Raw genomic sequence first — 22,188 nt, 5'->3', positions numbered from 1 at the left:
TTCAGGATTTTTTTTTTTTTTTCAGGAAACAGCAGTGTTACGAGATCAACCAAACCAGCTATGTTATGTAGCTGAAACATTAGTCAGACAGGGCAAGAAGAATTAAATAACCAAATAATGTCTTCTAAACTTGTGGAAGATAACCTTATTTCACTTTTATGTACATTTTACGAACTTGTATTTCTATAAGCCAATTATTGTCCCGACACAAAACTTCATATACAACAATATAAATTCTGTAAATTGACATGCTGTTAAAGTTAGAATTTATTACAATAAGACTACAAAATTTCTTCTCAAATTATTCAAAGTGGTACAGCATTTCACCCTAATTCTTCTGTGGATAAGCAGGATACTTTTTTTTTCTAATATATTGAACAAGTGTTAAGTTTCTTAAGAAATGAAAAATACTTGCTCAGTCCTTCTATAGTGAACCGGTAGATTCACATGGCTGAAATCTTTTATCGCTTGTTTCCTTTCTACTTTGTAAACCTGCTTAAGGTTATTATATAATGACCTGAGTAATGAAGTCCTGAAAATTTTCCATTGAGGGTGGAATTAATCCCAGCGTACTGAGAGTTTTTTAAAAATCAAAATATTGTTAGGAAAAACTAAAAAGGAGATGTTATGGCGTTTCTTAATCCTAATACCAAAAATATCAAACCCAGTAAATAAGATCATAGTCACAACATGTTTTTGACACTCACACTGACAATAATCCGCAAAAGACTTGCCATCCCCACGGACTGCCCAAGAACATGTTAATTCTGAAAAACCTCATCTCTAGCAATTTTTCCCCTTATTCCAAACAAATGATCATTATTTCTCCTCCAACATTGCCAGAAATTCCTCACTGCCCATAAAGCTTAATTTACTAGTTCATAATATTCCCATATTTATGTATTAAGCTACTTTCACAGGACACAAAAGAATACATTTGCCAAAATTGGCAGTTTCTGTTTCTCTTTTTTAGTTTAGTTTGGTCGTATAATCCTTAAGTTAAATCCTAACCTAGCCTTTAACTTGTATCTTGGAAAATCTATGTAGCTTATATCCTTAAGAAACGTGTGCAAAATTGAAAAGAACTTGTGTTTTATGGCAAAATCATAGAAGACTGAGAATAGGTAGAATGCAAGGAATGTTGTCACAATCTCAGAATGTCAGACCAAGTGAATGGTCACCATGAAAATACAGCTGTATATGTTTGCATGGGCATATGTTTGTTCAGTTTTTTCCCCCTTCCCGAGCTGGAGCTTCGGCTTTAGGTCATTCTGCAAACAAGCCCCAGGAGACACACAATTACACTCCCCTGGAGACTGACCCCTTAGAGTGCCCACCTGTAGCCAAACACAGATAGCATCCCGGAGCAATGAATTAGCACTCTAAGCTGATTAGAGCAGCTCTGCACAACTCTATTTTATTGACACAATGAAGAGAGGACAGAAAAGGGCCTGAAATGAGAAAATCATTTCCATGCTGACTGAATTAAAAGAACAAAAGAGCTCCTTGCAGTTGCAGCATTCAATTTGTCGGGGAAAAAAGGAAGCCACTTAATGGCTCACAATAGATCTGAGCAGACAGATGAAATTTAAAACTTCAGCATGAGTGCGATTAGCAGCGAAACATATTCTAAATCATTTCCTCCATATGCATAATTTCGTTTGATTATTTAGTTCTGTATTTTACAAAAACACTGGGCTAGATGCTATCGTCACAATGTCTTGACTTTTCATTTTTCAAAATCACAGAACAGTTTCTCATTGTATGTTAATGTCCTCGGTGACAATATAAATTGAACAAAACGAGTGTGGCTCATGTTTTCCTTTCACCTTCAGTTTTCAAAAGTGAATGTATAAACAAAGGTTAATTTGTGGAAACTAGGATTGCAAAGTAATCTTCTACCAAACAATTTGCAATTTGAAGTTAAATAAATTACATGCAACAGGGGCCCTTCAAGATGGGGTAAAAGGCATCCAATTATTGCACCCAGAGGCTACACATAAACTCTGCTATGTTCAACTCAAATGTCAAAACCGATGACTTCTCCAGTTTAGTGATAACTGTATCACTAAAAGCAATGTAGTTAAGACAGCATTTTCCAAATGAATGTCCTTTATTAAATTTGCTCAATTATTGTTTTTGCTTGTTCTGACTTTTAAATTCCTGAGTTAAATTTAATCTGAAATTGATGTCAAAAAATGATCACTTAATAAGCAAGACTCATCTTTAGATATAAGTATTTTAAATAAAAATTCCAGATCCTCTAGAATTTCTCTTTATGATTTTTCCTCAATTTCTAAGAAAATCATAATGTATAAACCATATATGAAACAGAAATGATTTTCATGAACTCCTCAAATGTTTGTTTTCAATGGAGACTTTTCACTTGCCAATGTTGATTTTCAGTGTTTAAAAATAAAAAGAGTAGAAGCCGAGCTCTTAGTTTTTGATTAAGCTCACATTTTCATTTTCCACGCCTAAACTTCTTTTAAGAAAGGCTTTCTGTTTAAAGTGGCCCTTCAGACTTTTAACCTCTTATCTTGGCTCCCAATTTAAATGAAGAAAATTCACTCTTTCTGATCTTGAAACATTCTTTGCCAAAGTGTTGAGGTACAATGTAAATTGAGCTAAAAAATTTTAGAACAAGTGGAGAAAAAAAAATTACTCTGAGATACTTTAGGATTTGGTATTTGGGGTGCACTGCTACTTAATTTGCTAAGTGAAATTTCCCCAGACAAAAAACCCAAGGTACCCTGAGGATGATGAAAGCACAAGGGATATCCCCAACAGCTTCCATTCTCTTGACTCAATGAGGTAAGAGTTTTTTATATAAAGAGAAACTATAAAGCTCGTGGATATTTTAACAAAATCAACGTAGTGTAACTTTGCTGACAGCTTGTCACATTTCACTGACTGTCTGTCTGGGGTACCGTGATAACATCTGCATTCACTCAGTATGAGAGCTTAACATAAGACAAAAAAGTGGGCCCGGCCACAGACGGTTCCATCAGTCTGTCAGTTCTGACATGTCATCTGAATTTTTTGAATCACTAAACACTTTTGAGACTCTGGTACTTATTATCTTTTCTTAGTTTCTATACTCGCTCTGCAATGCTGGAAAATGTAAAATTTGCAAGTAAGGTAGTGGACGTCCCAGGCTTTTTGTTGTCTAATCCGTAGGCCCTCATTCATGCTCACTGTTAATCTCTTAAGACATTATAAAACTGTTAGACAAAGAATTGTGAATACCTCTGCTTCTTTGGAGAATGGGAGGAAACCAAGGAAAATCGGGATCATGCTAAGCTATTCTTTTCACTATGAAAATGGTAACTTAAACCTGTTGCATCAAATTATCTATAATTCCCCACGCTAAGGCAAATGTTTTTTGAAGAATGAACAAGAGTAGTGTCACATAAGGAGAAAAATGATCACAGAATTTTAAAAATCTACCAAATTTGATGTCAACAGAGCATTGGGACCGTGGTTGCTGATTTTCTCACTGTTTCTATTTTTAATGCCAGGCTATATGATATATGGTTAATATGCTTTCATGAAAATTTGTAAAATAGTTTACCAATACACACTGGAAATCATCAAATAGTTTAGATAATTGTGCTCTTTATTAGGGCCACTGGGAAAGTTAACAGCTACACAACAACAGCCTTAAAACCATGGCTAAAATTCATTAAAACACTACATATCACTGATTTTTAATGAGCGATTTTGTCCTCTAAACTAGAAAACTTTACAGCATTTTTTTTCCATAAAGTGTAAATATAAATGGATCCTCGGAGCCAGAAAGAATGCTTTTATGAACCACATAAAACGGCCAAAGCTACATTTCTATCTCTTCTTCGCAGTCATTTGGGACATTAACTTAAAACTATATGCATTTGTTCTCTAAGTAACCAAGAAATAGGGAAGAGAGAAAATAACATTAATTAAGAGGCAAATTTTCTTCTGGCCTTCAAATATCTACTCCTCCTTTTTTATAAGCACATGCGCAACACCTGCAAATAATTTCACGTACAGACAAATGCCCCCATAAGTGACTAACTACAGGTGTGTTTCCACCTGCATCCTCAAAATGACTGTCCGCAGATAGTCAAATCCTATGAATATTTGTTCTGCAGGAAGGTGACACATATTAGATAGTAACCAATTAATTTAATCAAAACTATTAGGTAAAGAGAATTGTCTTGACATTTGGCTAAGGGTAAGAAAATATACAATGAACAAAAAAGAAAACAAATGAAAATAAAGAGGGAAAGAGGAAGAATTGAAAGGAAAAGAAAAGGGGGAGGAAAGGTAAGCTGATATTAGTCACTGCTGTATTCCTCTGCTGCATTTCACAAGGACACATGGTGGACATGCACTATATACTTGTGGAGTTAATATTTTAATTAATTAGTGAATAGGAAAATAGGGATGAATTTTGAAACAACCTTTCTTCTTGCTTTATATAAATTCAAATGGAAAAATGATTTTCCATACGAGCAAAACCTCCCTAATGTAAGAATTGGGTAAATGGCGCTTATACTGACAATTCCTCAGCTGCAAATGGATTTTGTTTCTCAGTTTTCTTCCTTTGGCATCTCGTCATCTTGTAACTCTCTCAAGAGCTTTGATGTAATGTCATTTGCTTGATGTTTAGTCTGTGCCTAAAATGTCAGCTGTTTATTATTTTTACATTTCAACGCTAACACAATGGCACTTCAGAATAAAGGGTACGTTTTCTGACACATCTCAATGACCAAAGGTCTTATATTAAATAGAAGTTTCCATTCTTCCAGAAAATACAGGGTCACTCATTTTTTAAAACTTAGATAAACCAAAATTACTACATAATTTTCTTCTGACATTTTTGTAATCTGCCTACGAGTGGCCCTGTTTCATATGCTGTAGTTAAGATCTAGCTTATTACTTCAAGGAGTGTATGCTTTATCTAGAGCCACACACAAAAAAAATCACCTTTTCTTTCTATAGAACAGAAGACAAAGATGGTGGAAGTGTTTAGAGCCCTAGGACAAGTATATACAAAGATAACTCTCCAAAGGCAGTCTTTCTGTCCTTCCTAAACTCCTAAGCCCAGGGGTCTTATAGGGAGGAAGTATTTGGATTCTAAAATTAAGAGTAAATATAGATAAAGTTTTCCAAAGGACTAGAATAAACTTATAAAAGTTGTAACAAGGCTGAAAACATAAATGGTTTCAAATGATGACAAATAAATTCACAGCTGATGGAGTCGTGGTGAAGGGCAGCTGATGGTAGAAAATTACCTAATTTATGCTATATTTTCAACCTCTCCCAAATTTGGTAATGAATTGTAACATCCTATTGTGGCATAATGCTTCTTTTTCATTTTTTTTCCCTCAACTAATATTCCAGCCCCATCCATTCCACACTAAATCTAGTCTACCAGAATTCAGTTTAAAAAGATCATGTTTATGTATGTCTATAACATACATATTCCATAACAATTCTGCCTTTCTTGACTTAAAAGTTCTAACATTTTAAGTGTCACCTTACCGGATTAAAGCACCTTTCATCCTATCCCATAGAAACTGAAGGCAAAATGACTTTTTTCCCCTTCTCAACACCACTTGGATTGCAATTGGGGATTAGTGCTCTGAGGTACTTAGCTGAACTATACATAGAAACCCAAACTCTTCAATCATACTTTACAACTGCATCTCAGACTCTCAATGAGGTTCATGGAAGATTTGCAGAGCAGAAGCTAAAGTCAACTGGAGATCCATGTCTCGATCAATCAGTTATGGTGGTTGAGGAAGGAATCAAACTTCAAATGAACGCTTTTGAGTCAAGCTCACCAAGTGACATTATATACATCCTCACCATATTACCCTTCATAAAGTTCCTGACAAGTCAACCTTCAGGGGTCCATATGGAGCTCTGTAATGAAAATCATAACAATTCATGATTTCATCAAGTATTTTCCATATTTTTTTAGCCAGGCTCATCTATAGTCAAACTAAACTATTCTTCAACCTTTATATTACTGACAATATTCTTATAGAATCAATGTGTTCAAAGGAGAATTTCCATCCTTTGGACAGTACAAAGAAAGTGAAAATTCTCTAGTTAAAATTGTATTCACATCTGGCTTTCTCGAGATTACTGCCTTTTCCAAGTTAAAAAAAGAAAGCAAAGTCCTAAATTCTTATTAAACCTTCCAATTAAGTGTATTACTAAATCCAGATTGTTCTCAATGGAGGCCCCCACACAAAGAGAGATCTTAGTTTATAGCAGAGTTTGTGTAAGTAAAGAATCATTAGCATGCGGCTGTTTTGTGACCATTTAGTCCACATTGCAGAAGTTAGAAGATATTAACATTATGTGTAATGGTCAGAAGCACTGAAGGGAGAGGTAACTGTGCCCCCAGAGAAGCAGACCCCCCTGCTTGAAGCCTACCCCTCAAGCTCTTCCTTCAGGAAGTTTCTAACCACACTCAGGCAAACTCGACTTTGGGCTACTGTTACTTGCAACCATAAATACTCAACCAAATAATTTTAGTATCCTCCTTCTAATATACAATGAATCAGAGAGCTTAGCCTCCATTTCCAACAGCACACACATACTTCGGTATTTCTTTGTAAGGAAAAATAAACCACAACTTTCAATATTTCTTGTATTTCAAATGTTCAAAGGCAACGGTAAACAGTGAAATTTTACATGTGAGAAGTCATAATGGGTCTTCTGCAGAGTCTGATCTATGAATTCCCAAATTTCTGCCCAGAAAGTCTCAGGACCCCAGTGACCCGCCAGGTACCATCATTTAAAGAAAATTTAAGAATAAACACATAGGAATATACAAAAATATTAGGATATGTATTTCCACTTATCTGAAATACTTCCCTACATTTAATCACAATACATTTAGTTACAATATTATTCTCAGAGATTCTGAGCCATTCTCACTTAGTGGAGAGTCCCACTGGTGGAGTAGGGCCCGGGAAGGAAGCAAATTCACAAGCTGGCCAGGGTTGTTATATCACATGGAACAAGGTCAAAGTTTTGTCAATAGGCAGAGTGTGCTTTCCTCACTTAAGATTAGATGTTGCCGCCTTACGGACACTTACTGTCTTGAGGTATGTTTGTTCTTAGGTTATTCAGAAAAGATACCACCACAGTCCTTACCAAAGAAGAGCACAAACTGAAATAATAGCACAGCTATCTTCCCCAACTCCACAGACCCACTCACACTTGACCCTCTAGAGAGAACCAGCCCTATTATCTGGTTGAAGCCCTAGGGTACAGAGTCTGCAACACACAGGAGTGTTGAAGGCTGAGGAAAATAAAGAAAAGTAAAGAGGAGAGAGAGCCCTTCAAAGAAAGAATACATCAAGAGAGTTAGGGCTGAGGGGAACACTTTGCGAAGGCTTAAATGTTGAGCTCCTACCTCTCTCGACCCCACCTTGCCATGCTACAAGAACCTAAGTTCATTAGACACAAAGTCAAAACCCTGGTCCTCCTCCTCAGCACTGTCTAGGAACACTTATCAGAGTTTTCAGTAAGAAAAGCATTGAAACAGCCACCAGCTGTCCAAATACGTTGGGTCTAGGGAAGGCCACTTGCCAGTGCTACTTGGACAAGGGCAATATTTAATTCTTCAAAGTGATAGTTCTACCAAACCAATGAGCTCCAACACCAGAGACTGTATTCCCCAATCCTTCCTTCACATCGAGGATGAAAGGAGCACCTCCAATGTAGGGATGATGGTGGTGATAAGGATTATTAAAATCAGTTTGCCTTGAAGTGCTTACTATGGCATACCAAGCCCCGCTCTAACCCTTTACAATACTTTACAATGTAATCTTCATATTTACTCTTCACAAAAATCTTATGAGGCAAATCCTATTGTTAGTACCATTCTACAGATGAGGACACAGAGGCAAAAAGTTAAGTACTTGTTCATGGTCACAAGTGAGAGAGAATTTGTACCAAGGCCATTTGTCTCTAGATCCGATCTCCTTGGCCCCTATATTATACTGCCTCTTTTAGTGAAGAAAGAGGAGGAGAAGAAGGGGAAGGAAGGAGCGGGGAGGAGGGGAAAGAGGAGGAAGAAGAAGAGGAGGAGCAGAAGGAGGAGAAGGAGGAGGAGAGCCCATGACACCTGTGTATATTTGGGAGAACCAAATGGAATTTTTGAATGTCGCCTTAGTATACAGTTGAGGCTGAACTAAGTCATACCCTGGGAGCAGAATAAAATTTGTACCTGTACCTTTTCAGAGATGGCTCGGAATAGAATCCTCTCTCTGATCAAATTACCTTCGTTTTAAAACAAGGTTTTGATCTTAAGCTGCCTTCTCTACTAAAATATAAAATCCAAAGAGACATGTGCATATCAAAGGTGCTCTGATTTCAGGTTTATAAGACATTACTATACAAGTTTAACACAAATTGCAAACTGAGCATTCATTTTCTACTTAAAGTTAATTTGTTTTCTTCCCAGGGTACAAAGAGCAAAATAAGGCCCCAATCCAAATAAAATCTCTAAAACTATGACAATATAGAGCATATCTGCAGAATAAAAAGAAGTAAAGATCGAACATATGAGACAGAATACGGACTCAGAAAGTCAGAGCTAGAATAGACCTCAGTGAGACTTCATAGGGCAAAGCCGGGTGACTTTTCCAAGGTCCCAAGTCCGAGCTGAAGCAAGTCAAGGTTCCTGGCACCCAGGTCGGTGTTCACTGCACTGTCTAAACCAGCCTGCCTGAAACACAAATCACTAGACATATGACAAAGAAGCAAGCAAGGGAGCCACGCCACATGAATGGCCAGATTGTTGAGGGAAGGGGGTGGGGAAGAGTAGTAAGGGCTGAAGGATAATATGGTTTTACAGAAATCTATTTGCAAGTAGATCCTGTGGTTACCAATGTGGCTGCCCAAGAGAAAGAACAACTGACTGACAGCACAAACAAAGGCATGGACAATCTCACAAAGGGACATACAGGAGTCACAGTGCTTCGCGCATATCACTAATACACTTCATCAAGTTGAAACCAAGAAAAACAGTGAGGAAAAGCCCACCATGCACAAGGGCCCCTTTATTCTTTGGGCTTTCCTGTTTCACACACACTTTACCTGATGAAATGTTAGATCTTTTGCTTCTGTTTCTGAAGGATCTTTTTGATTTTTCTACATTCAGCTAGCACATTTCATAACTCTTTAGTATTCTTATTTTTTTGCAAATTCATGTGCTGTGCACACCGATGACATATTTGGAAGTTAATGAAATCAGATGAAAATAGCTTAGATTAAAATTTCCCCATTTCTTCACTACAGTGTCTGCCACCTACTGTTCAGCCATGAAACACTGCAGTTCTTGCATCAATAAAACTTCGTATTAATATTCTCTAAGGTACAAAGACTATTAGCCATTTTTTTTCTCTCCTGTTCTTTGCTTCCAACTGCGTTTAGCTTTGGAACCCTCTGACAAATGGCCATTATTCTCTGGGCTAATAAAAAAAATTCTAAACTTTAGGGGAAATGTCATTGGTCAAAAGCCTAAGGGAATTGGCATGTTGAATTAAATGATAAATATATGCATTTAAGGTCATTAGAGACTTTATCTCCTGTGAAGGCTTTATTTGTCAGGTTGATATAATTTCTCTCAACTGAGTACTTAACTCCATCAGCCAACATTATTACGATTATTCTTTTCCCTTTAAGTAGGAGACTTCTAGCTAACAACACGTGTGTTCTTTCTAGTGCTGCTTCTTGAGCGATCAAGGCACACCTTTGTTTCATTTAGTATGCAATTTTCACCTCTGACCCAAGAAATGAGTCTTGGGCTTCCTGAACTTTATTGCCTGTTAATAGACTGCTGGCTCTCTTTTCAGCAGTAATAGAAATGGTGGAGAGGCATTTCATTTAAGAGGCTGGCAAACTGCAGCCTGAAAGACAATGTCAGAATTAAAAGTCAGCCTGGCCAAGAAACAATATAAAGACCACAGTGACATGAAAGAGGAAGTTTTCCATATTCCATCCCAGACTGAACACCGGTATATGAATAAGAAAAGCATCTCAGATCTAATTATTTTCCCACCGCGCAATGACAGACACCCTGAACGGTGCTAAGTGATTGATCTAGTAATTCATCTTCAACTTACACCTATCTACATATTTTGTTTCTCCTCATTAAACTGGAGACATCAGTGACAAACTTATGAAGTGGCAGTCCTTGGCTTCATAAAATACACACAGATGCTCATCAGAGGCTCTTTCCTGCCTACTTCTTAGTGACACGTGTTTATAATTTTGTCTGTATTTCGTTTGCTGTGGTTTACCCTTAAGTACATCTGTTCAATTAAAATGGAAATGTGTGACATGGCCTGTACTCAGCAACTTTCGAGCTTGTTAATGAAACGTTCTGAAGTTCCTGCCTTAGCTCTTTATTTGAAAAAGGATTTCATTTTGCAGGTTTCCAATGATTGAAAAGTACAAATAAAAATACCCTTTAAAACACATACAAAGAAGTCGACTGTTTTGTTAATAGTTAAGAAAGGACATTATTACCGCATAAGGACATTATTTTACATGAAAAAACATTATTAAAAATGATTTACTGCCTCATGTTTGAAAACTTACAGGAAAAGTCTGATAATATATTAAACTTGTTTATTACGACTTCATATAATTTTGAATAATACTACTTTTTCCTTTGACAAGTGCAATAAACTCTACTGGTATAGACATAGGTTGATTATCACAAGTCAACTGTGTTGCTTAAAGAAACATGCCCAAACAATCAGCTTTTGACGGCTGCATCTCCAGTTATTTACACTCGCCATCATGGTAATAACTCACCATTTCTATATTAATAAGGCAGAGAAATTTATTATGATGGTATTGAAAAGTTATTAAGTACTGCATCCCAAGTGACAAAGTACCACAGCACTGTCACTATCCAAAAGCAGTTGCCCATTCATCACCTGCCTTTCCAGATGGTCCTGCATCTTTATCGCTCCCAGGTTGGTGACATCACCTGTTCACCCACTCAAAATTGATGATGAAAGCAAACAGATCTATCTTACTTACATTTACCAAATCAATTTAATTTTTACAGGCCGTGGCTTGGTGACATATTGACTGTTTTCCTTAATGGCATCTACCGTATTTAATGCAAGGATGTCATCTTTGATTCCTGGCTCGCATAATGTGTCATTTCATAATAAATTTCTCTAATGTATTTACTTAATGGAAAGAATTATGATTGCTTGTCAGTTCTCTTATTAAACACAATGATAATTCTTTTTCTTTTTGAGTATCATCTACTGGGCAACAGAGCTATTTTTAATCCTCCTTGTCTCTTAAGAGGAGAAATGACTTGGATATAAAGTAAGTTCTAATAAAATGCTGGACATATGACTGATCACTCTCAATCCTAGAGCTCAACTTAAGGGTTTTAATCTCACTTCTTTGTTATTATAGAAGAATTAGGTTCTCAAGAGATGCTATGATTAAAATAATATATTAGCAATAGCTAAAGACAAACATATGAAATGTCACTACAAAAGGATAACAGCTGTAAAACTGATTGTAATGGTTCATATGATGTTTAATGTTTACTTTTCTGGATTATTACAATCAGTTCTCTTTGGCTAGTGCCATTAGATCAAATGTATGTTAACATAAATATCTGCATTATAAAAGGTTAAGATGCAGGATGAAAGACTAGTCTATTCACTATCTGATACTCACATGTGACACCCCCTTTCCCCAAGTATGATTTACAGATCCCATCTGCTGCCCTTCAAGACAAATGTTCCTCTGACATTTGCACTGTGGTGCATTTGCATTACCCAAAGGGAATAGATAACCAAGGCCGATATTCAGAAGGATATAGGGCCCAGAGGGCAAATCATTGTGTGGCCTCCTGTCTCCCAAACTCCCACCTGCATTATGTGTATGCAAATAAAACCAACATCAAATAAACCCCAAGTTTAACTCTAAAGAGAAAACCTGGGGAAGGGTCTGTGACAAAGGAAAACTGAGGAATCTAAGGTGTGTGTATCTATTTCTTCAGATATCATAACCTGGCCAAGAGAAGCCACAGTGCAAGTGCTTCGCTAGATAAAGGAGGGTGAGGAGAGGGAAGGGTTTGATGGCTCTAGCCGCACACTGCTGACCTAGACTGACAGCAGTGGCTCTTGGTTACCTCCTTCTCTAGCTATCTGGTTTCCTCAGACAGTATCAACATAGTTAACCTCCTTCCACCCTTTACTAAGGCTGGACAAGGTCCGAAATGATCTCCCAGTTTATCTTGCCCTGTACTGAACTGATTGAGTCCCAGGATTAGTGACTTTCTGAGGAGATCACAAGGAGATGGAGGAAATCCACACAGAACTGCTCTCCATCTGCACCCCTACAGTTTAGTCTTAATCAAATAAGTACAATTTATATGTCAACAACGGCATCCTAGCACAGTTTATGTCTCTTTGGAAGTCAACTCCAGGATTTCCTATATCTCTGTAATTGGATTGATACCAGCTCAAGTTAAAAAGAAAACATAAGGAAAAAAAAAAAAAATGAAGACAGAGCCAGGTAACCTGCTCCTACCTGTAAATTGGGTTTATATAAGGAAACTCCTCATGCTCATCTATTAAGATGAGCTTACCTTAATTCAACAGTTAGGCAGAGTCTTGCCCTTGGGTGAGGTTTCCAGGAAATCAGGATTCGAGCTGGCAGTATTTCGAGACCAACAAGAACATTTTTTTTTGAGGGCAGCTGGCCTCTGGGCCAAGTTGGAGACTCTCTCTGTTGGCATCACACACCTGCTGAATTACTACAAGAATCTAAACAAATAAAAAAAGAAAAAACAAATCATCCACACCTGGGGCTGCCAACCAACTGAGGTTTCTGTGCCATGCCAGGCATACCTGGGCAGCCTGAGAGGTCAGCGGCAGTGTCAAAGGAAAATACCACTGTCAGCCAGTTGGTAGGAGGCACAGAGGTACTCACCTCCTGTTGATCTGTGACAGGAGATGACTGGCCAATAGTCACAGAAAATATAAGTCATGGAAAATACATGCTTATTTCCTGTACATAAGAAAAACTCTAGGTGTAGATGTGGCAAGAAGAAGAGAGATTTCAGAGCAGAGGTATCTGTTGTCATCATCCTCTCCCCATCATACCCCTAGGAGGAAAGACTCTTCCTTTCTGGCTCAACATCTGGGTCTTTGTTTATTAGCCACATCCAGATGCAAGGTAACTCATACTCAGTAATACTTCAGTGAGAAAAGGTTCTATTAAATAAGTTCATCAACATGATTAGTGTGTGTGTGTGTGTATGTGTGTGCATACACATATATAAAGAGACAGACAGAGGCAGAGACAGAGGCAGAGGCCTGGATTATGAGGAGAGTCTTTGAGAGCAGCATCTCCATGGTGTGTAAGATATTGAAAGAGTAAGAAAGTAAATGACAGAGATATATAGAGAGATTTAAGTTTTTCAGAACATGATAAATAGAATCCACGTTTGATGTTTCTAAAAAAGATTTATTTTGTTTTTTAATTTCTTTAGAGGTACGGAGAAGTTACTGGGATTTTTTTTTAAAACTATAATGATTGCCAAAGTGGAACCATAAGGCATCCAACTCTATATAGGCTACATAGAAAAAGCATCAGGGATCATAATCTAAAATACTTAGATCTAAAATATAAAATTTAGATTCCAAGATGATCGATTAAAAATCTCAAGAAAGCATTGTGTGTGTGTGTGTGTGTGTGTGTGTGTGTGTGTGTGTGTGTGTGGTGTGTGTGTGTGTGTGTAAGATTGTGCAGTATAGATTGCAGAGACATTGTTCTGTATTAGATGACATTCTACAACAGAGTTCCTAGGATTAGGTTAAGTGGTACAAACAAATGATTTTCTGTGTCTTAGGTAGCATTTAATGGGTGAAATAAAAGTCTGGTCTGAAAGCAGATAGGATAAATGCTTAAAAATTGAGAGGGTTTGAACTTGGAAGTAGTAGATATTGGAAGCAGGTGACATGACCAACAGTTACAGAATAAACTTCTCATTGTTCTTGAACTGGTCTTGTCCTTGTCCATGAATGTTCCTCTGAGAAGCTTATCTCTGAGATTTTTCTCCTTTGGTCATAGGGACCTAGCTATGGTGTGAGCTCCTAAGTGAGGCAAGCTATTTCTGTGTAATGTTTGCTCACCTTCTGTTAGTACAAGCAAAAGTTTCTTTATAACAGAGGCACTGTCAAATTTCTTGTACTGTACTAAAATCTTATTAAATCAAATATCGACTTGAAAGAAATGACAAACTGACAGGTAGCTGTGGGTAACTATTTGCTACATACACAGGCAAAAGTCTTTTTATCTTATTCTTTGTCATAATGATAGCTAACCACTTCTTGCTTTTGTGATTTTTTTTGACTTGACAATTCTATCACCATGTAGAAAATATTCATTAAAATCATACAATATTTACCTATCTTCAGCTTTAGCTACCTCGCAAAAGGCCAAAAGATGTACCAGAGAAAAAAATGAAGATGGCATTTATTTACTGAATTTTCCTCTAACTGAATACTAATTCATTTTTTAAGTTCTTGGTCAGAATTCTGTATAAGGAGAAGTACTTTGTCAAAATTATTGTATAGTTCTATTGATATAAATAAACTCTGAGAAGCTAAGTGCTACATTAATAAAAATTTTTATTTACTGCTTAACTGAAATAGTGTATAAGTCCCCTTAGTGTCCACATTTCTCCACACTACCTATCTATCATTTTTGGAAAAAATTCTCTCCATATTGCTATACTGAACAAACTTCAAAGAAGAGAAGCTGCACCAACTCTTTTATCTTTCTGCAATAGATTTGAATCAATTGCTTTCCATTACTTCCCACTGCTTCCTAACTTAGACTCAAGGAAAAAGCTCAGAGAAGAGAATATCCTGATCCCATGGTCCCAACTAAATGCTCTAGAGTAATGAAGCATTAAAAAGAATCTCTGCCCCTGGATTGACCGAATCCTTGAACCAGCTGTCAAATCTATTTAAAAAAGACTGTTCCTGAATATTTCATTATTTTGAATCTACTACTGATTTAGTGACTAAAGAGGAAAGCCATAATCATGCAAGTATGGGGGCAAATAAATAATAAAAGAAACTCATTTTGAAGCATTTTGTGGGATATGCTAACAATTTACATGAGGATTCCTAACTGGAAGGAAATCACCCAATATTCTTTTGAAGACTGAGTAATTCACATGCAAATTTTAGTTGATCACCAAGGCAGGCAGAGTAAAGCAAAAGACTTCTGACACTTGGGGAATTACAAGATTTTGACATCAGACTTGCCCGCATCACAGACAGCACTTTGGAAATACTAAGTTGTCAAAACAGCAGTAGGAAGAGTAGACATGCTGAACTCCATTAGTGCCTTTTATAGAAGAAAGTATAAGATGAGCAAGCTCCCTGGTATTGACAGCATAGGTGAGAGAGGGGATAAGGGGACTTCTGACTTCTTCACAATAAAGAGGAGTCTCTCTTGAGTCCAAGACAAAACTAGAGATATTTCCTGCTTCTGGAGAGTAAATGTCTATTTTTTTTAACAACTAGCAATTTTGTTTCTACTATGTATGACAGAAGCAGAGATAAATAAAACAGATTGTGTCCTCTTTTCTTGATTTCATTATATTCCAAGAGAATCTATAACATCTTCTTGGGCCCCAGTGACAATCATGTTCAAGGTGATATTAACTAAGCCTCACATTTTCTCTTAGCATGTTCTTAATTCTTATTTCCTCACAAAGTAAAATTGAATATCCAAATCATATTTGCCATTTTTTAATAATATTGCAAAAACTTAATACTTTGTATGTAAGGTTTTATGGTCATGTACATTTACTATTAGTCCTCTTTTTTATCTATCCATTAAAGACACTCTTTTGGATTCCTGGAATCAATTCATTTCAAAATTAAGACAAAGGCCTTCACTTCTTAGATGTCTGGCTTTAAGAATATGCAACTTGTCAAGGGTACTTGTTTTCTCATTAATGAATAAATATTTTTCTCTGAAAAACCAAGTAAAATTCATTTTTGGCCCAAGCAGACCTAGAGGGATATAGTGGAGAAATACTGCCATTCAAAGATATCTGCATATATCTTTAAAATCCCAAATTACCCCGTTTTTCTTTATTACCAACCATACATTATGTGATTGTCAGCCTCCTGAATCTGAATTCGGTTGTTAGGTATCTTGAAAGTACGATGTTGCTGTTGTTGTTTTAATGGATATTCCTGTTTCAGCTAACATATAGATTGCATGTTTCAATAGGTAAGGCGTCACTGCACAACTCAAAATCAAACTTATAAATGTGAGAACTATTTCTTTTAAAATGATATAGGGAGGCACATATTCATTGTAATATCACATTTCAGGATTACATTGCTAGAATATAATGTATTGTCAAAGCACTGCATCAAAATTATTTAATAAATTTCTGACTCCAGTAAAATCTCTTTCCACTATTCTTTCCTTTCTATTTAACAGAACATAAGAGAAATTTACTGTCCACTCATGTCATTATTTTTCAATGTCTGAATGCGTGTATGCTTGAAGGGATAAAAAGAAAAGCTAAGTTCATACCTAGTATGACCTAGTAACTGATCAAAATAATCTGGAGCAATTCTGGGCAAGATGGATAAAACAGAAGGCTTGGCACCTGATAGGTTCATTGTCAACTGACGTAATTACACCTACCTGCAGAGTTTTGTGATGACCAATGATAATAAAGGCAAAGAAAATGTGCTAAATGATAATTTTCCAGAGAAACAAAATTTCTCACTGTTTTTCCAACGATCTATGTCAGACTATTAAAAAAAAAAAAAATGCCACCCAAATTACCCTTAGCTTAAAAAGAAATTTATGAATCTGTCCTGAATCCTTGTTTTAATTGTTAATTAGGAAACAATCAGTGCTTCCTTTTCAAATAAACCCACAGTCACATAATTAGACCATCCTGGAGATAATTGAATTTCTAGGAAACAAGAAGTGGGAGAGAGAGCAATAATTTATAAAAATAAATCAATAAATAAAACATAATTGGCCTTTTTCCTATCTAAGGATTCTGTGCTAGATCTTTATTTTAGCCACATTTTTGTTGTTGTTGTTGTTCACCTTTATTGAGTTTTTCTACCAAGTAGTAGGCTCTTTGACAGGCTTTTAACACACAGTGTCAGATTTTTCCCTGGTAACAACCCTAATTGGATAGGTACAGTTATTATCACTATGTTACATATAAATAAAATGAGAAAGAGCAAATTAAGTAACTTTTTCCAAATCACTCAGCTGGCAGACAGAGCCCTGAGGAGAATTTGAGCCTGGGAATTCCAACTCCAGAAGCCAGCCCCCTTATGCTCTGCCATACAACTCCCACGTTATCACGTAAGGGTCATCTTTAGAAGGAAACATACAGAAAACTCTCATCCTGAACCAATAGAGTTTCTTTTTTTTTATTATTCTTCCCTCAATCAGTAAATCTAAAATTCTAAACCTAGGAAGAAGTATTCTGTCACAAATTCTTTTCAGATTCTAGAGACAATCATCTTTGAAGAATTTCTTGTTTAAAAAAAAAGTCCTATGCATAGCAAAGTAGTAACCCCTGCCAAACTCTAATATTATTTTTAAAGTTTCTCTCTATTAAATCAAAAAACTGGTTTGAGAGAAATCATACCTATGTTGTTTTTGATATCTATGCCTTGCTTTCACAAATTGTATATTTTGGTCTGTAAACAATTATTTTCAAAAATATCCTATTTCTCTAAAATATAAACAAATAATTTTCAAAATTATTTAAATAAGGTTCAGAAAGGTAGCCCCTAATTATGATCTTTGAGCTTTCTCTTTTAAAGCTTTCTTTGAAAAGACTACCATATCTTCATTTTATTATATAACAACTAATGACGTGTAACAGTTATTATTTGCCCATTGATCGAATAAAAATGCAGAAACCAGTTGATTTTGAGTAGTTTCCCTAGAATTACAGTGGTGGCAGAGTTAAGAATTGATTCTACCCGTCTAAAGTCAAGATTCTAGCTTTTTCCATGGAACTAACTCAGCCCCTACTCCTTACCTCTTACATTCATTCATTCATTCTGTCCCTCATTCTTTTATTGACCAATTATTTGTTAAATGTTTGTGTAGTGGACTAACTTTTGAGTCCTCCTCAAACCCATACATTAAAGCCCTAGGCCCCAGTATGACTACGTGGAGATCAGACTTTTAGGTGGCAATTAAAGTTAAATGAGGTCACATTGGTGGGGTACGGATCTAATAGGATTAGCGTCATTATAAGAAGAGACACCGGAAAGAGCTAGTTTTCTCTGTGTGTGTGTGTGTGCGCGCACGCGCGCATGCACCTAGGAATGCCATATGAAGACATAGCAAGAAGGCAGCCATCTACAAGCCAGAAAGTGAGACTTCACCAGAAACCTAATTAGCTGGAACTTTGATCTTGGACTTCCTAGCCTCCAGAATTGTGAGAAAATGAATTTCTGTTGTTTAAGCCACTTAGTCTATACTGTTTTTGTTACAGCAGCCTGAGCCAACTAATCCAGTCTACTTATTTCAAGTAATGTACTTAGCATTAGATAGCACCACAGGCACCACAGAACATAATCAAAACACCACACTTAGAAAATACAAGCTATGCAAGCTCTCGAGGAAATTTTGCTTTACTAGGGAGGGAAGCTAAGCAAATAATTTGGATGCTGTACAACACTCAAAGTCCTTTAGTATATGGATTTTCCTCTTGCTACGGTGGGACAACATTTAAGCATACTAAATTGTGAGTAGAGAGGTTAGGGATGGTGTCAGAGAAGAAGAGAACTTGAAGAATGAATAGAAAATTTTTAAGGATGGAAAGCAAAGGAGGTTCCCAGGTAAGGAGACCAATGTGTGCAAAGAATGGAAGCTTAATAGGAGAAGGGAACTATGAATCATGGTTGATATGGGAAGGAGTAAAGACAAAGATGGCCCATTTTTTGGCTTGAATAACTGGACAGATGGTTATACAATTTATTATACAGGTATATAGGAAATGAACAAGGAGGGGAGATTTGTAGGGAAAAAAGAACAAAGATCGTAATAGAGTGGAGATTGCAATGATTCATTCAGTCATGAGAGGCTGGGCTTCTATTGAGAAAATATTTAGTACAGAATCTGACACACAGAAGGTACTCAATAATTGTTTGCTAAATCTGGATTTCCTCTGTTTATGATCATTTTCCTTGGCCTAAAGCCTTTATTTTTTTAATTGAAGGAGTATCAAAAAAGAGGTTATACTAGTTAATCACAATTATCTGTCTAACCAAACAGAGATAAAATCAGCTACATTTGAGGGCGAATAGGACACGAGAACAGTGAAAACTAAGTATGCAGAAGTAGGGTGAAATGCCTGTGTGAAAGTGCCCTTGGTGATCATGATTGGATTTTGTATTAACTAGGGTAAGATTTAAAAAAAAAAAAGCCTAGAATGAAGAACTCAACTGCTCTTCCATGGATATCAAGTTTGCCAAAAAGCCCTTTCTCTGGTTTTGTTCACAACACATCTAGAGCAGACAATCCACACTCTCAAAAGTGAAGGTAACCATTAAAATGGTGAAGAAAACTACTGAATTGAAAACTGAAGTCTTGAAGGAGAGAGCAGGAACAAGTGCCCTTTAGCCAAAGAGTCACAAACTATTTTTATGGGTATCTCGAATTCCAAGCCATAAAACATTATTCAGTTTTAATGTAATGAAAAGAAGCATTTTGTGTTTCTCAAAGTAAATATTTGTCCGTGTATATATTGAAGACATTTTACTCCGAGAAGAAAGAAATAATAATTTTTTTTTTTAATTTCCTCTCAATGCAGAATTTTCCCCTATTTCGTAGGTATCCTGTTTGAAGAGCCACAGTCCTGCTTTTACCAACCCTGTAACTGCAAAATAATTTGATTAATAAGATTGTCTTATTCCGAGCCGTCTGGATAATCTTGAGCAGTACTGCACTTGTTGTTTAACTCTAGAGATTTTGTAATAAAAGTTTAATGAGTTACTTATTATTAGAATGTTTATAGACATTATTTTAAGGAGAACAATAATGACGTAAAGTTCTACGCATTTGGTTTAAAATGTATTCAACTCACATATCAGTTTATGCTACAGTGAGTTTTTTAAAATCTCTTATCAATATATGTGTCTAAAGTCAATGTAGCTAAACCACAACTTTAGCAGAGCTGTAGCTAAGAAAAAAACTAAGGAAGGATTTCTGCCTTGTCTTCATGTCAAAACTATCTCTTAACTTTTGGCATTTCAGAATTTTAACAAGAATTGTTATTACAGCACCTAAAATCGATTTCACAAGGGGACACATATAAAGCAAAGGGACAAATATTTGAAATTTAGTCCTGAATGCTCTGCATATTTATTTCAATTTAAAAAGTTGACCAGATATTCTATTAATGATCATAAATATTAAAAGAACATACCAAATAAATCTAGTTTATCCACTTTCTAACTGGAATACTATGAAACTGAAGGTTAAGCACATCTTCGAAACTCTTTCTTACTAATATAGAAATTGCCTACAAATTTTTCAGATATACACCAGATTTTCCAAAAACAATGATGCTCTATGACTTAACTACAGAAGTTTTCAAGTTATAAAATTAAACAGAAAGTATATATATCCACTGAAACCTATACAAAAATTATGAACTCAGAATAACATAGTTACCTATCTTCATGGAAATATAATCTACTTAGATTTTGTAATCAGACCATAACTTCTTATTCTTAGATATTGTCAGAGGGGTTCTTGAAAAGTATGATTAAACTAGCAACTGATTTTCATATTGTTTTTTGCTGTCATTTTTATGTGTGAATTATTCATTTAATCAATTCGAATATAAAGAGTCATCACAGAATTCAGTATGGTGCTCACATTCTGGAAGCATATAGAATCAAAGCAGGGTTATCACAAGGGAGGCAAAATATATCAGAACACAGAGCTAAATAAACATGTAGAACAAAAGTAAAACCAATTTAACTCAGCCACAAAATGAAGAAAAGAAATATCTACTCCAATCTTCCAAGCCCTCCAACAAAGAAAATACAATGAACATGTCATATGATGACATTTGTTTGCTTATACTCCATACTATATGGTTGGCCATATACCATGTTTCCAAATGCTAACTATAAAAAACATATTTATTTCCTTCAGGATGTTTTCATTTGGTACCATTCTTTGACCATTCATTGGTTGAGTTCCTTTCTACTGGGCTATGTATACGCCTTTAAGTGACACTTTGTTTCTATTAAGAAGTGAGGTTCATTCTTAAAGATGGATTTGAAGACATTCGACAACAAATGGAATTTGCTTATGTTATGGCCAATTCAAAAGTAATCTCTTCTTTGCATGTCTGAATATATATGAGTGTGTTAACAAAATATATTCTTACCTCCCATCCATAACTGGGGTCTTTCAGGTTTGACCTCTGCTCTCCCACATAGGGCCCAAACTTTTCCCCTGCTTCGATCTTCCTTTTGGTCCATATTCCTAGTCCCGCTCCAGGCATATTTGACTCTCGAAGTTCAAACTCAGCAGGAATGGGGATATCATCTGGGATGTAGATGGGGGCTTTGTAAGGAGAGCCCTCTTTTGGAGTGAATGCTTCGCTGGATGTGGCTGGAGAGCATGGCTCTTGAATATTGAGGGAGGGTGTGCTGGCTACTCCATCTGCATCTGGCATTTCTTCCAAAGGAATTTCAGGGTAGCTGCCATATACACACTCATTACCTGTGAATAAATAACCTCATGAATTCCTACTAATATAGAAGAGACAAAATTCCATAGCTCAGTAGTCACTTTATAATGTTGTTGTTCTTTGAAGATAAAAAAGGGAGGGCCATTGTTAAAATACGTCTGCATTAAAATCTCTATTATTCATAGATGAGAGAAGAAGGATTATTGCCCTTTTGGTTTATCTACAGTGAATCCATAAAATCCATTAAAATCCATAAATCGAAGGTGCTAATCTTCAACTGTTGATAATACTCTCATGGGTCATCTCAATCCATTACTCATCTGGGAAATTAAATCAGTAATTTAATTACCTGTCTGAATAAAACAGTTAAGAAATAAACTTATGTGTACCTACAACCC

General features: G+C 36.1%; 1 protein-coding gene across 6 annotated transcripts in view; it reads right to left on the bottom strand.

The window, feature by feature from the left end:
• Positions 1 to 21,860, bottom strand: part of MECOM (MDS1 and EVI1 complex locus) — a 271,693-nt gene extending 249,833 nt beyond the window's left edge. For 4 of the 6 annotated variants that reach the window (XM_039857823.1, XM_039857825.1, XM_039857824.1 and 1 more), the window contains exon 1: positions 21,485 to 21,859. In XM_039857823.1, the coding sequence (XP_039713757.1) occupies positions 21,485 to 21,775 (291 nt within the window). In that variant the 5' untranslated portion in view covers positions 21,776 to 21,859. Of the gene's footprint in view, positions 1 to 21,484 lie in introns of all 6 variants that reach the window. The other 2 variants (XM_039857827.1, XM_039857832.1) reach the window with 2 other exon arrangements.
• Between the last annotated feature and the right edge of the window lie 328 nt (positions 21,861 to 22,188).

This window comes from Pteropus medius, unplaced genomic scaffold (genome assembly GCF_902729225.1).
Source record: "Pteropus medius unplaced genomic scaffold, Ma_sr-lr_union100, whole genome shotgun sequence".
Lineage (NCBI taxonomy): Eukaryota > Metazoa > Chordata > Mammalia > Chiroptera > Pteropodidae > Pteropus > Pteropus medius.
This window is presented reverse-complemented; position numbering and strand designations above follow the sequence as displayed.